We start from the raw sequence: 16,297 nt of genomic DNA, 5'->3' as shown, positions 1-16,297 counted from the left end.
AAATTGAAGTACAAAAAGAAAGTTGTATGAATTTTTTTTCCAGACTCTACTATTTCACTGTTTGTTTAGTCTTCAGCACAGTAAAATGTAGGCACACAGAAATTAAATCAATTCCTCTCAGCCTGAATTTTACATGAGAACTCAACAGGAATACATATTTCTGAAGACAACCAGAAGAACTGACATGTGGGCATAAAAATGCGGGCCAATTTTCCTCCCATATTTTAATTTCCCCTCAGAAAAACCAGAGGAGAAAGTCTTGAGCCAAAGAAAGCGAGCATGAATTTGAATTTCTACGGCATATATAACATCAGGAGACTGGGCCATTCACTCCAGGAGACTACATTACATCCTTGCTCTAATGCTAATATAATGACTAAGCAATTAAAGATGTCGCCTTGGTGCCACACTCTACGAGAATCATTTCAAGAACTGCTCCAGCTACGAAAGCCCAAGTCTGGACCAGGTTCCCCCAAATTCCTGTGCAACCCCTTTGAAACTGAAACGTAATTTTCCAAATGCCATTGCCAAGTGTTTTTCTGCATGGTTTATAGTTGACAAGAAAATCGATCTTAGAGGAAAACAAATTGAAGTCAAAGAAGGTTGTCGTACTCATTTTGTGTGAACTGTTTCTCAAGATGTGCACTGTTATTCATGTGAGACAGTGATCTGGGACCAACACTCTCACCTGTCAGACTTCATTACCTGAAATGAAGGAACTCGGGTCGGGCTGAAGGGATCGGAACTGGTTGACATAGTACTCGCGCTGCTCTTCTGTTATCCTCCAGGGTTCGTCTGGGTAATTACTGTTATCCTGTGGTTCTCTCTCCACTGAGAAGGACTTTCAAAATAAATAAGCAAATGCTAAGAGAGTCTCTTTAGTGAGATGAAGGAGAAATATTAATCACCAGTTAAAATTATCATGCATTATATTTATTTTTTTCCTCAAAGGAATAAATGTAAGCACCTCATAACTAGAACGTAAACTTCTGAAGGACAGACATCATGCTTTATACTTTTTTGGTATTCCCCAAACTTGTAAGGACTGAGCAGGAAATCCTCAAAACTTAGTGAGTGACAAAAGTTTTTCCAGTGTGATGAAGGAAGGCTAAGAAAATCATCATTCTTATCTTCAAATATTCACCACATTTTGATCCTTTCAGATGAGCTGATAGTAAAATAATCTAGATTCTGTTTAAACCATAAAAAAATCTAGGAAAGCTATAATCACATTGGTGTTTTTTTCTGAGACATTCCCATTGTATAAATCTGGGAATCAAAACTTCCAACTTAAATCCCCCCACCCACCCCCGACACCCACCCCCCACCCCCGGGTCCTACTTGAGTGGCACGTCAAGATCACTGAACCTCTCACCCTGTGTTTGTGAACTGGGATTAATACTTAGTAACAGAGCTGGGCGGAGAGAATAGCTGTCATGGTACCACAAACGGGGTAACAGGGGTGCATCAGACGTACCACTAGGGGGCGCACAAGCCACAGTTGAGGTTTTAAGAATGCAGAGAACCAGAGAAATGGTGCAGGAGAAAACAAAGCTTGCTAGGCAGTGGGGAAAGAAGTAAAAATGGTAATTCTGGGAGGAGCAGCCCAGGACTTTGCTCCATCCCTCTGATCTACCCTAAAGCTAAGGTGCTACTGCAAAGGGCCACCTTCCCGGAACCAAGAGGTGAACACAGGAAGGGTGAGGACAAAAGGAGACTAGAAAAGAAAGGGAGCGTATTCCTGCTAATGAGCCATCAAGTTGCCACTTCTGAACACACTATCAAGGAATTAATCATTAGGAGGGCATTCTAGACACTATCCCTAAAAAAGACAGCAGACCACCTCCAACACCCAACACACACACACACACACACCCCATTGCAGGAGGTAATTATTCCCAGGAATACCTAGCACTCCTCTGACGACATTTAGAGAAGAAATGAGACTATAAAATTTTGAGCTGTGATCTAACCTTGATATGTCATCTTTGAAGTTTCATACTACCGTGTTTCCCTGAAATTAAGACCTTGCCGGACCATCAGCTCTAATGTGTCTTTTGGAGCAAAAATTAATATGACACCGGCCTTATTTTAATATAAGACCCGGTCTTACATAATATAAGACCGGGTCGTATATAAGACCAAGTATAATATATAATATGATATCTAATACCGGGTATAATATAATACAATATAATACCGGGTCTTATATTAATTATTGCTCCAAAAGACACGTTAGAGCTGATGGTCCAGCTAGGTCTTATTTTCAGGGAAACAGGGTAGGTGAGTTTCTACTAAATGTAAATCAAACCCTTTTTAAATGCCCTGGAAGCCACTATTCATTAAGTTAATACCTTAAATACATAGAGTGCTCTGAAATTTACAAAGCATTTACGCATCCCTATCTCATGCAAGCATCTCAAACCGTTTGAGAGGCAGACACAGCAGGTATCATTATCCCTTTTCACAGATGAGGAAGTTTTCTGAGAAAGGCTCGGAAAACTTCAGGGATGTTCCCATACCCTTCAGTGAACCCCTGCAATCAGCAAATAATTGCCCGTTTTTTTTATCTGTTGTTGAAAGTCAAGCTCTGGCATATCAGGTTTTTAAAAATTGGGTTGCATCCATCTGAACTGTTTTCAGAAACCCCTTATTCATTCTGGTAAGAAACAATACAAATCAGCATGGAAGATCAAAAGTCAGTCTGAGCACCTGAGGGACCACACAACCTTCCAAAACGCTACCACCAAATTCCAGAGCCAAACTCAAATGTTCCAGCAGTACTTTGTGAATGAGCCCAGATGTCTGAGTGGGTTCCGGGGGTAGAACCCGGGGGGAGGCTGTCAGCGTGCACTGGACTGGGGTCCTGGCCAGACGATCACGTGGAGAGCTCACAGGAGCACTGCCCTCCAGGTCAGCACCGACAGAAACAGCTGGAGTAAAAGAACCCAGAGAGCTGGGCATGGACAGGAGAGACAAGAACGGATGTTTATGGGTGAACAGTTAAGCAGGCAGAGATGGTTCACAAAGCCGGAGGGACACAGGTGGAAAGCTCCGTCCCCCTGCTGCCCTGAGAATGAAGGCACGGGTATCTCCGTGCTGGGGGTTGGCTGCTGTGTTTCCTGGTTCTGACATGGAAGCTACTACTCCCCTGGAATCCATTCCTTCCCTCCCGGAACTGAAGCTGTCATATCCAGTTGTTGTTAATGTCAGCCCGTGTTTGTTCTTTCTCCAATGCCAGGACCATCTGCTCACTCTATTTCTTCTCCCACATAACCTCACTCCTGAGCGATGTTAGTGGCCTCTTAGCAGGTCTCAAGTTTATTCTGACAGCAGGAATCCAGAATGGACAAGAGAAAGTGATTGATTCCTCCATTTAAAAGCTTACAAGATGACCTATTGCCTAATAAAAAAACCCACCCTCTCCACCTGGCCTTCATGGCGCCTATAATCCAGCCTCACTCTCGCAGGATTCCGATGGCCCACATGCTCGCTCTTCATGGGTCAGATGTGTGTGTGTGTTCCAGAACAGCCTTCCTCTGATCCAAGCCTGCTCAAATGCTGCCCATCCTCAATTCTACCTGCCCGATGTACCTGCCAGACCCACAGCCGCTACAGAGGGCACTTCTGATCCCCAGCTCTGCTACAAAGATGGGCCTGGCAGGAACGTGTGTACTGCATGACCCGCCTCACCCCTGGTCTCACCCAACTGCGTCCAGGGGCGGGAGGGACACACAACAGCTGGCATCTGGGATGCTCTGGCATAGAAAGCTCTTCTCTAGCAAGAACAACCTGGGCCAGATGCTCATTCTTGGGGATGTGGATAAGAAATATGAAGACCAACAAGCAGAGAAAGCAGACTCTGAATAGGCACCTTCTGTAAATGTATGAGTTATGATGTAGAGAAGGGCCAGGTGGCACATAAAGTCATGCGGGAGCCAGAGCCACGCATAAGCAGAACCTGTGAGGCAGAGAAGCACTAGAAAGAGTAGGAGCTGAGGATGGCTGTTGGCAGCTGAATAAGCGATCAGCAAAGCAAAATCAAGGCCACTGGGGCAAGAGCCTGTTAATGGCAGAACAGGCATGAATAACCAAGCAATCCTGCTCCTCAGGACCACAGGGCCACTGTTGGTCTTTCATTTTTTGGATTCCTATGAGAACCCCAACCCCTCCTTATCAGGAAAACTTAAGCTGGCCAGGACAGCTCCTGCTCCCTAAAACCAAAAAGGCCTTACAACAATGAAAGAGGGCATGTGGGCTTGTGTAACCTGTACATAGTGCGGTCCTTCAATTGGCTTGCAGGAAACATGTTACCCTACCCCCATCACTTTCCCCCTGCTTGTCACTGCGTATTTTTAACTAATTTAATAAACCAAGTGATTTGAGCATCTTAAAAAATATGAATCCTATTATAATGATGGTAAGCATCACACAGTTTGAACATTGAGTATTCTTGGCTATCTTCACTCAGGTTTCAACCTGGAGGGCTAGAACCATATCATATTCCGCATACAGTCTCTAGCAGCTACATCACAGATGCTAAAAAGTAGTGTGAGGTCCACTTTTTGATTGGCTCTAGTAAGCGCATGGGGTATGTCTTATATTGAAAGAGATGCAGAAACATCACTCTATGCTGTGCTTAATGAAAGAAAATCTATGAGTCCATTTCATAATATAAAGTTTGAGATCTAGCAATAGAAGTCCCTATTTGGAGAAGATTTTTGCAAATAGTGCCTCCGATAAGGGGCTAATATCCAGAATATACAAGGAACTCGTGCAACTCAACAACAAAAAAACAAACAACCCAATTGAAAAATGGGCAGAGGACTTGAAGAGACATTTCTCCAAAGAGGACATACAAATGGCAAATAGACATATGAAAAAATGCTCAACATCACAATCATCAGAGAAATGCAAATAAAAACCACAATGAGATATCACCTCACCCCAGTCAGAATGGCTATCATCAACAAGACAAATAGTAACAAGTGTTGGAGAGGCTGTGGAGAAAAAGGAACCCTCATACACTGCTGGTGGGAATGCAGACTGGTGCAGCCGCTATGGAAGGCAGTGTGGAGGTTCCTCAAAAAATTACGAATAGAATTACCATATGACCCAGCAATCCCTCTCCTGGGTATCTACCCAAATGCTCTGAAAACATTTATCCATAAAGACACGTGTGCTCCAATGTTCATTGCAGCTTTGTTTACGGTGGCCAAGACATGGAAACAACCAAAATGTCCTTCGATAGATGAATGGATAAAGAAGTTGTGGTATATATACACAATGGAATACTATTCGGCGGTAAGAAAAGATGATATAGGAACATTTGTGACAACATGGATGGATCTTGAGAGTGTAATGCTGAGCGAAATAAGTCAGACAGAAAAAGCAGAGAACCATGTGATTTCACTGATATGTGGTATGTAAACCAAAAACAACAAAAGAACAAGACAAACAAATGAGAAACAAAAACTCATAGACACAGACAATAGTTTAGTGGTTACCAGAGTGTAAGGGGGGAGGGGAGTGGTAGATGAGGGTAAGGGGGATCAAATGTATGGTGATGGAAGGAGAACTGACTCTGGGTGGTGAACACGCAATGGGATTTATAGATGATGTAATACAGAATTGTACACCTGAAATCTATGTAATTTTGCTAACAATTGTCACCCCAATAAATTTAAAAAATAAATTTAAAAAAAAAAGAAGTCCCTATTTGTCTCCCTGTAGTTCACCTATGGTCTGATCTCTAGGGGAAGTTCTGAAGTTTCATATCCATAAAGTAAGTATTTCAGGGACAGGTAAGGACATATGGAAGCAGTAGATCACATTCCCCATAGCCTCAGGCTGAAATATTCCAAAAGAAAGCTGATCCACTACAAGAAGCAAAATGATCTGAACTTTGCTACATAAACAGTGACCCACTCATTCACGCATTCATTCATTCACAGATACTTACTGAACACCAACAATTTCCCAGACACTAGTCACTAGGGATACACTAATGGGCAAACAGATTCGTTTTCCTAGGAAGCCCCAAGTCCAATTAGGTAGAAAGACAGGCAATCTCAAAACAGTGCAGTGCATGCTATGATAAGACAGGGTATTCTAGAGCTTTGCTATTCAAAGTATAACTCCCTGTCTGCCTATATCAGCACCACCACGGGACTTGGTTGAATTACAGAAGCCCAGGCCCTACCCCTAGTAAATCATGAAGTCTGGGAGTGGAGCCCGGGGAAATCTGTGGTTTGACAAGCCTTCTAGTTGATTCGAAGTTTGAGAAGCAATGCTATTGAACACGCAAGGCAAGACAAGCAAAAAGAACAGCATTTGCCAAGATATCCAAAAAATGAGAAAACAGCCATCTCCTTAAGTAGCTGGGTTGGGCTACAAATAGACAGACAGGGCTGCTAGTGTAGAGAGGATGTGCATGGAATCTCAAGATGGTCCAGACAAAAAGCAAGGCCCAGGTCACAAAGGCCCAGGCGCACCAGGTTAAGAGGTTTAGACTGGATCTAGAAAATAATAGGGAGTCACAGAGACATATTCAACAGGACACTGAAATAATCAGATTTGAGTTATAGGAAGATCACTTCAGGTAAGACCAGTTCAGGCCATATCAGTAACCCGTCAGAGATCAAGGTGACCCCAGGGTAGAGAGGGCTATGAGAGGAGTGAGAGAAAAAAGAAAGCCATCTGGCCACCACCAGAGGAAGGCCCATTCTAGCAATGGATGGCAGCTCGGGACCTCTCTTGTCAGCAGCTATGGGGCCATCTCACTGCAGGACCCAGAGACATGGAACCATCTCCTCCAAATGAACCTAAAAATAAACCACAACAACCGATACAACTATTCAAAGTCAGTCACCTAAGAGAGAAGGTCTAATTGCAAAGATTCAAGGCACTGAGAAATAAGGGTGGGTGAGCTGTGGAGCCTTGGGCTTCCAAGTAGAAGCCAGAAGAAGGAAAAGCTCCACTTCTGGATGCACCCTAAGAGGCCTCCCCAAGTTCAATTCCAACTCCAGTGGTTTGGTTGGCTGGGCGGAGATATTTGCGACTTGGTGCCAATTTTGAGCTCTGCCAGTATTTTTAAGAAAAAATAAAAGGAGAGAGAGAAAAATCACCCACATCTGTCTGCTTAAGCCACATACATATGGTTCATTATACAGTTTCTCTAGACACAGGAGAATTAGATTTGCTTGTATTTAAAACATTCAAACCCTTGGTTTTGTTTCAAGTGAAATGCAAATATTTGGCACTGCAAGTTATTATCTCTCGGGAAAACAGGCTGTTTATAATGAAAGAGACTTCAAAAGACTCATTAAAAAGTAATACTATTAATAAAATCCCAAAAGGTGACATTTACCCTGAAGTATCTTAAAAATCAAGCATAGCTGAATAATATGAATTGCAAGGAGGCATTGTCAGGGGGAACTTCAGGAGGGTATGTATATTGTTTCAACCATAGAACATTTCTGTTTAGAATATAATCCCGCCCCGGAGGCATCTGTAAATGCTGCAAGCAAGTCCAGCCATTTCACTGAGGGTGCAATGACCTTATAACAATGTCTTTTGGGTGCCTTAGTAAACAAACCACCTGGAGTAGCAAAAACTGTCACTGAGTGGCTGCCCACCCAGGAATGACATTTTCTGCCCCCTTCCCCCCCCCCTTGCAGTTAAGTGCAGCCATGTGACTGAGTTCTGGCCAATGTAATGTGAGCACGTGTGACTGGCACCACCTCCAAGCAGGACCATTTGCTCTTCCCAGATCTTTGGTCTGTTAGATGAGTGACAAATAGGCATATTGTGGTAAGTCATTAAAATACATGGCATATTTGTTACAGCAGCTGTTACCCTAGCTAATCTATCCTTCAAGCAAGGCCTACAGGGAAGGCAAACCTGCCCAGTCCCAACCACAGTCATTCCTGCACAGAAGATGGAAGCATGAGGCCATCTTCACTTTGTAACTTGACCACCTAATGACAGAGGACGATTCTGGGCCCAAACAACTTTCTAATTATAATTCGGTTGTCCGTGCAGACCATCTGTGAGACAGCACATGGATGCATCTTTACAGCCGTTTTTCTATATTTGGTTAATAGGAGTTTATCTTTCATGGGTTTGAAGGAGATTCCGGGGAAGATGTACAGAGTAAAGAGGGTTAGGGGAAAACTGCTAAGTGAGGAGTGAAGAAAAAGAGCTAGACTAGGAGATGGATCTCAGCAATTTTGTTTTCACATTAAACCATTCTGTGTTACACTCTATAAATCTTGTTAAGTCTGTCTCCCACCCCACTCTCGTTATAATATAAGGTCTAAGAGAGCAGGAAATTTTGTCTATTCTGATCACTGTTGTATCTCTAGCACCTAGAAAAGTGTCTATCAAATAGATTGGGGTCAGTAAATATTTGTTGAATGAGTAAACCAACAAATGATTGGACAAATTGCCAATTCTGGTCGAGACAGAAAGGCTAAGCTGAGCTCTCCTACAATGCCTAGAGCTGAACTTTATATGCACTTTTCAATGTCACTCAACAGTGTACGGGCTGGGCCCTCTCCTTGACCTATGAAGTTAGAGCACTTGAAAAAAAATATCCTTTTTTATTTTTACTTTTTATTTTGAAATAATTAGAGATTCACAGGACATCACAATAAAGAACCTAGTTTTTGTCTGTAGAGAAGTTCGTTCAAATTAAATCCTAACAGAGCACTTTAACCTTATCAGTTTCTTCAGGGAAATAAATCCATAAAATTGTCTTTAACCACATGTTACCAAACTCACTTAGGGATCGACTTTCAACAGCTTAGAAGGTTGATTGCCAAACTGTAGGACTCTCTCTGCATCTAACGGACAACACGCAGTTGCTGCTTATTAAGATAACCTAAAATTTGAAAACCACCCCCCAGCCACAGGAGAAGGGTAGGACACATATTCATTACTTTGCCTCGCGCCAGCCACTGGAAGTGCCTAATACTTGTGAACTGTTTTCATCTTCACAATAACCCTATGAAGTGGGTCCCATTACTCCCAGGTGGCACAACAGGAAACTGGGCATTAGGGAAGTGGCTTACCAAGACCACACAGCTAGCAAATGGGAGAGCCAGAGCGTGAACGGGGGTCCAACAGCACATACTCTTCATCAGCAGCCCCACAATTCTCTCGCTCTCATCCATCCATCCTGTAACAATGTACCGTTTCCTTTTAAGAACAACCTCACTGCAATGCTGAAATCATTGCAGCAGTTTTGCAGACAGAGAGGATCTGAGCTTGAGATATAAATACGCTATACTTACATCTGCCTCCCCATGATCTAGTTTAGTTGTAGATTTTGGCCAATGAACTATTAAATTATACAGACAGAGCATCATCTTATTTCTCACATAATATTGGCCCATAAGCATCTGGCACGTTTTCACATCAGGAAAGAATCCCGTGGATAGCCATATAATACAGGTATTCAATCATTTCACTGTTGTTTTAGTACACGGCACAAACACTGTGCTGATTAACATCAGGAATGCTTATGAGTAATCACTGTCTCCAATTCTTCCATCAGAAGCCAAGATCTGCTGCTCCAGAAGGGCATTTTCCCTTTGCAGTTGTCAGGCTTTTGCTCTCTGCTTAGCGGAGAAACGAGAAATCAGCAGTAAGAGGAGACTGACGAGTCCGCAGACTTCTAGTACCACTGCACTACCATCCCCAGCCCCATTCTTGTCGATTAGGTCAAGGCTGCCTGTCTCTTCTCCACCATGTCCTCCCCTTAACATTCAAGACAGCCTGAGGTCAGATTGGAAACAGATGCCCCGAGAACTTGGGCTGAATTCAAGGAATGCTTTACAGAACGAGGCTACAGATTGAAGGTACAAAAAGAGTGCAGATTCTGCAGGCAGACAGACTTGGGTTCAAATCTGGGATGGTCAGTTACTCACCATGAGACCTGGGCCAGTTACTTAGCTTCTGAGCCATGAGTTCCCCCACTCAAAAGGCGGTGCCACAGCCCACGGGGCTCTGCCCACCTCTCCAGCCTCATCTCCCTATCACTCCGAGCTCTAACACACAGGCCCTTTAGTTTGTCAGCTGTCTCCTCCCCATGCTATCTCCACATGGTAGACTGGCTCACTCAGCGCCCACTCCGCCCCCTCTGAGCATAACTCCCTGCACTGCAGAGGTCGGCAGGTCAAAACCACACTGTCCAAACACCTTGGCTGCTAGAATTCCGGATGGGGCTTAGGTTCCACTGAACAAACACTCCTACGGAAGACTGATTCAGAGCTGAGTCACATGGTGAAAGAGGCAGGGAACAAAGCATTCATTCTGCTGCTCCAGGTCACGCATGGTGTGGAGCTGGAGCTGAAAGCAATGGCAGCAGTCACCAATTCTGTAGCTTTCTGATTGTGGCAGAAGCAAGGCTTCCTTAGCCATGTGGTCCTGCTGTGTGGTTTTGGGGATTGTTTTTGCAAGCTCAGAACAGTCAGAATACTCAGCCCTTCCAAAAACGTGATGGGCTATCCACACCCCTATTATACATTCCTATGTGCTTAAGCTAGCCGGAGTAGATTCTGTCGTCCACAATCAAGAACCCTGACCAACGCATGCCCGTGTCTAGGCTCTTACCATTACGTGAGACACTCCTCACCTCCCAGCACCACCTTCCTTTGCCTGGTTACCCCTAATCACCCCTCACTTCTTTGCGGAAGCCTTCCCTCACTGTCTAGCCCTAGGTAACATTTCTCTGTTATACGCTACCAAGTACCCCCTTGCCTTGAGGGCAATTACCAGTTTCCATTATACATGCAGAAGTGGGATCCTTTGATTTGCATCCATCTCCCCCTCCACTTGGCTGCAAGTTCCCTGAGCAGGGACCACGCTTGCAGTCCTCAGGATACCCCTGCCCTGGTGACTGACCCATATAGCCACTTCGGATTTCTCAATGGATGACTAGAGGATGTAATCTTGCAAGTAGTCTCCCTTCCAAGACTGTCAAGAGGACTGAAAGGACACATGTGAGGTAAGGGGCCAGCACAGCACTGGGACACTACCTGCCCCTGAGGTCAAGGGCAATGCTGATGGGCCTGGGAACAAAGTGGTACTGTTCTAAAAGAGCCTTTGGTGTTCACAGCCTGGTATATATTAACAAACTGAGACCACAAGGTCCTGGGGAATATGCTGGAAACAAACACCACTCTCCTTTCCAGCTTTCAAAAGTACTTTCTGAGACCAGGGGTTCAATTGGGTGTTTTCAGCTACCTCTCAGAGGCTGATTTAGGTGTTCCTGCCCACCAAATCGATGTGGACCATAGCTGTCACCAGGAAAGTTCTGGACACCATAAGCCTTTAATGCAATGCCCATACCTGGTAGGCAAAAGCAAAGCTGACCCCACAAATAAAATGCTCATTTGCTTTCATCAGTAGTCTAACTGACCTGCTGTAATACCACTACATGGACGCTAGAATTCGAACGTGGACTAGCCTACCATTTTGACCCTCCCCTACCACCCTGCTGTCTCTAAAGCATGGACTTTGCAAGGCCTTAAGGCAGCATCCCATTCCAATCAGTCCTAATATTTACCAAATCAATGTCTTCGCCCCCCCTCCAAAACACCCTTCAATTTCTATCCCAGGTACCGTTTTATATCCCAGTCACCTCTCTTTCATTGATCCAGTATCTTTTTACTATTCTCATCCTGTAACACAAAACACTTTTGCCTTTCATGTAGAAGTACCTCCCAGCAAGGAAACTAAGCAATTAACATCACTTCAATTAAGAAGTGTGGGTACCAGGTAAGCACCTGAGGAATGCAATAAGAGACAGCTAAGACAGCTTTCGGCTGAGAAAAGTCCATTTCAGTATCAAGGGAAATGAAATGTTTAAAAAATAAGGACTAGAATCTCGGAAAAAGAATGATAAGTAGGTGAAGAAAATAAGTAGGAAGGAGGCTTGATGCCATGAACAGTAGGACCTTTTTGTGGTGACGTGACCGCTCAGATAGACTCAGTGAAGTAGAACACGCTGAGGACACAGCAACCTTTCACCTCTTAGGAGATGGTAAAACTCCAATGAGGCTCTGATGATGGGAAATGAATCTGGTAAAACGAGATGTCACATCAAGAACAAGGTACATGCATTCCTATAAAAATTAATCAAACCAGTTCTTCCTGTTACACACAAAGGCAAACACACATACATGCTCTCTCTCCCTGCCTTCCTCTCCCCCCTCTCCCTCTCCATCTCTCGTCTCTCCCTCTCTCCCTCTCTCCGTTTCACCCAGAGGTAGAAAACTTAATTGTCTAAGCAATGCTGAAAGCTCAACACACACACACACACACACACACACACACACACACACACACACAGTGTTGACACTTACCATCCATAACAGAAGATTTTCCCAGCCCTAATCTCTACCCATAAACTAAGTAATTCAACTTTACTGCCATGAAGGTTTAAACAAGAACCCCCCACTGCAGGCAGCCTGGGGTGCTCCAGAATTGAAAAGAAGCTGGGGTCCCTACCCTCCTTCCAGGGCCTCCTCTTGACCACACAAGGAGCAGTTTTCCACATTCACTGCAGCCTCTCACTCGACCAAAGGGACAGAGACACCAGGGTTTGGTTTCAGACTGGTAGAAATGACAAACCAATAAGGAAACACTGATAACCCAAAAGAAAAAAAAAGAGCATAGGATATGAAGAAGCAATTCACAGAAAAAGGAAATACAAATGACTCATAAACTTAAGATGTTCCACTTCACTAATAAAGAGAACTGCTAATTAAAACTATACCAAGACATAATTTTTCACCTATCAGATTGGCAAAGATCCATAAATTTTTTTAGCACATTGTGTTTGTATGGGTACGGGAAAAGAAACATTTTCATACACTGTTGGTAAGCGGGTAAATTGAAACAATCTCCAATTTGAAAATCTCTATCAAAAATTAAAAATGTGTAGACATTTCTCCCAATACTAATTCCTAGAAATGGCATAATTGGGAGAAATGTCTACATATTGTTAATGTCTACACATTATATATATATATATGGAAACAATGCTGTGATTGCAAGTTGTAGATGTTGATCAGGGGGCTGGTTAAATGATTTATGGAAGATGCACAATGACTCCCATGCATTTGAAAAAACCCAAAAAGATGAGGAAGTACTTTATGTATCGGTATAGAAGGTTATTAAAACTTATTGTTAAGCAAAAAATGCACAGTGCCTAACAGTCATATCATATGCTACCATATGTGTAAAAAGGTGGAACTATGTGGTTTGCACATATTACATAATTACACAGAAAAGTAGTGCACCTATATTCACAGTATGTGCATAAAATATTCCTAGAACGGTACAAAAGAAATCGGTCCTATTAGTTGCCTCTGGGATGGGGAACTGGATGGAAGGGACACTTTTCCCTCGTGCCCTTCTGTGTCTTTTGAATTTTTGACATACCTTTTTTAAAAGTTTAATTGCTCTTAAGAACAAGAGCATTTGAAATCTCACAACCCAGGATCCAAACACTAACGGTGTGGCATTTGCTGTGTCATCTGAAGCATGCCACCAAAGCCTTGGCATGCTTTTGCTGTGGCCATGTGAGGAGGGAGCCCACCATCAGGTGGCTTTTTAGCTCCCACCCCTCAGGAGAATATCCACGTGTTTCTTCGGTGGCTCATCAGCCCGAGGGTTTGGTTGCAATGGGAGGAGTAGGGGAACAGGGCAAGAACAAAATGTGCAAGTGGCCTTATGAAGTACCCACATGGGCACTGTCAGAGCTCTCAGGAAAGGGAAGAGGTGAAAGATTCCAAAATAAGGGCCAAAATGCCTGAGGTTCCACAGGAAAAGCAAAAAGAAACAAACCCTCACAAGCTTAATGATGCCTCAGTGAGAATTGCTGGACCCTGCAGTCCCAGCCTGCCTTGCGGGTCATTTCCCTGGGCTGAGTATTATTAGGTAAGAGAACTAGAGTGGTTGAGGCAGAATCTAGGATGCCCCACTCGTTTACCTGTTTCTTTCTTCTCCAAACTCAGAGCACCAAGACTCCCATTCCTCAATTCTAAGCCACTTCACTCAATTCTACCCCAATCTTTCAGCCACAATCTCTGCTCTCTCCTCTCCTTACCCGCCCAGCATCCTGGTGCAGTCTGCCCATAAACTACCTTTCGCATCATAAAAAGTTCTCTCCATGCAATGTCAACTTCCCAGAAAGACTGCTTCCTATTCCCATCAAAACTCTTAGAATGAACAATTTACTTGTGATGACTGTCAGTTCTTTCCGGATTTATGCCAACACCACTCCAACAGAGCCTTGGGGCATTCACTTCTCTCAGCACCCTTCACACAACGCTTTGCTATTTAGAACCATTCCAAAAGGATCCAAAGAACAAAGAGAATCTGCTTCTGGCCCTAAGTACCTATAGTTAAGTTTGGAGGCAGTGGTGGGAAGCGTAGCAAGAAAATGAGATTGCGTGAGAATGAGGGAAAAAGGAGACAACTAAGTTAAATAAATGTTTTTCAAGTTACAGACTTTTAGAATAACATGGTGGCTGGCTAGCAATGTCTAACAACCCGTCTCCTACCTGTTTATCAGAAAACGTCCACCAAAAACACAGCCAAAACTCCTAAGTAGAATGGCAGGGTGGTAAAGTTTTCTGAATGCTGTTTGTCATTATTTTGTCTTTGACGTGGGAAGAATAGTATCGATAATTTTTCCCAAAAGACTGTTAAGGCCATCCCTCCAGAAAGAGAAGAAGAAATCACTGCATGTATGTTTAGGGTTTGAAAAGTGAGTGTTTAAAATAAAAGAATTTTTTCTAGTGAGCTCTGGCTGGATGGGTATTTCATTTGCCAAACCTGTATCCCTAGAGTCAGGTAAAAATATACTGCATAGATTAGATAGCTATAAGAACACATATTTACTTACATATGCATAACGCATTCCTGGAATGATACGAAAGAAACAGACAACACAGAATGTCTCTAGGATGGGAAACCAATAAAGAACAGAAGCCCCTCCCACTGGCTGAGCTTCTCAGATAAATGAGCAGATGAGCAACGAACCATTTTTTAAGAATGAAAAATGGAAAGCTCGCATATACGAGAAATATTAGAAAATATCTGCACTACGTGTTAACAAGTGGAAAAATGCATAGATGAACTGAGAGAAAGGAGAAAACAAAGGCCAAGCAAGGATGAAAAGTCAGGTTCCCACCCAGAGAACACAGATCGTGTAGGAAATGACCAGAACCTCTGTGTGGCAGGAGGAGAGAGGGAAGAGAAGCAGTGGGCTGAAGAGGACAGCAGAGGCCAAACACCAGGCCCACGGAGCCAGGCAGGAAGGTGGATGATTTCCTGAGAGCAGTGAGCAAAGTGTGACAGGTTGCAATCAAGGGAATAGGAGGACCCAATTTCTGAAGCTCACTTTGTCTACAGTGAGGATAATGGAGTTGAAGAGGGCAAGAATGGAAGCGAGAAGAAACTTAGAAGCTGATGTAATTGATCTGGTGACAGAAGATGGCCTGAAAGGAGGAAGTGCGGAGCAATGGACAGACAAGAGGGGTGTTTAGAAAGTGAAATGCCCCAGACTTGGTAACTGAATGGGTAGAAGGGGCGGGAGAGGATTCAGGGACGGGAGAGGATTCAGGGACGGTGACCGGCACGCTGGCCTGTGCTGACGAATGGATGGAGCCATGAATGGAAGAGTGAAAGCTGGTTTTGAGAAAGACATGCTTACAGCGACAGTGGGCCATTCGCGTGAAGATGGCTGGCAGATGGAGCTATGTGGTCCTCAGCCTCCATGTAGCTAAAGAGCAATAGAGTGAGAATTGGATCTGGGGCTCATCCGCATGTAAGGGGCACATGGAGGAAGGAGAACTGAGAGAAAAGATTAGGAAGAGGTAGTCACAGAAGCGGGAAGAAAACCAGGAGTGGACGGGATCATGCACCAAATGACGAATGAGTGTCAAAACCGCCAACAAGTCAATGAGACAAGAACTTAACACTAGGTAGTTTCTGGCAACTGTGGCAAAAACAGAGGCAGTGGGGTACAGTGGGAGCACAAGGGGCAATTCCAAATCCTATACCAGCAAACTTACAAACGACTTTATAGTTTCAATAGGTAGGATAACTTGGGGAAATGACCTGTAAACACATGATAACAAATGAAGCAAGAAAGAAAACATTTCTTTACAAACCACTGTCAATCATCCACCAACATAGGATGTGCTCAGCATAAAAAATGTCAAGGGAAAAACATCCAAAACCTGAAAAAAAGATTTTGAAATTCCTAAAACATTAACCA

General features: G+C 43.7%; 1 protein-coding gene across 9 annotated transcripts in view; it reads right to left on the bottom strand.

Annotated features, from left to right (window-relative positions):
* REPS2 (RALBP1 associated Eps domain containing 2) overlaps positions 1-16,297 on the bottom strand; it is a 194,789-nt gene that overhangs the window by 112,601 nt on the left and 65,891 nt on the right. For all 9 annotated transcript variants that reach the window (XM_074323770.1, XM_019746269.2, XM_019746270.2 and 6 more), the window contains exon 6: positions 706-841. In XM_074323770.1, coding sequence (XP_074179871.1) covers positions 706-841 — 136 coding nt within the window. The remainder of the gene's footprint in view (positions 1-705; positions 842-16,297) is intronic.

This window comes from Rhinolophus sinicus, chromosome X (genome assembly GCF_036562045.2).
Source record: "Rhinolophus sinicus isolate RSC01 chromosome X, ASM3656204v1, whole genome shotgun sequence".
NCBI lineage: Eukaryota > Metazoa > Chordata > Mammalia > Chiroptera > Rhinolophidae > Rhinolophus > Rhinolophus sinicus.
Note: the sequence above shows the minus strand (reverse complement) of the source record. Positions and strands in the feature narration are given on the sequence as shown.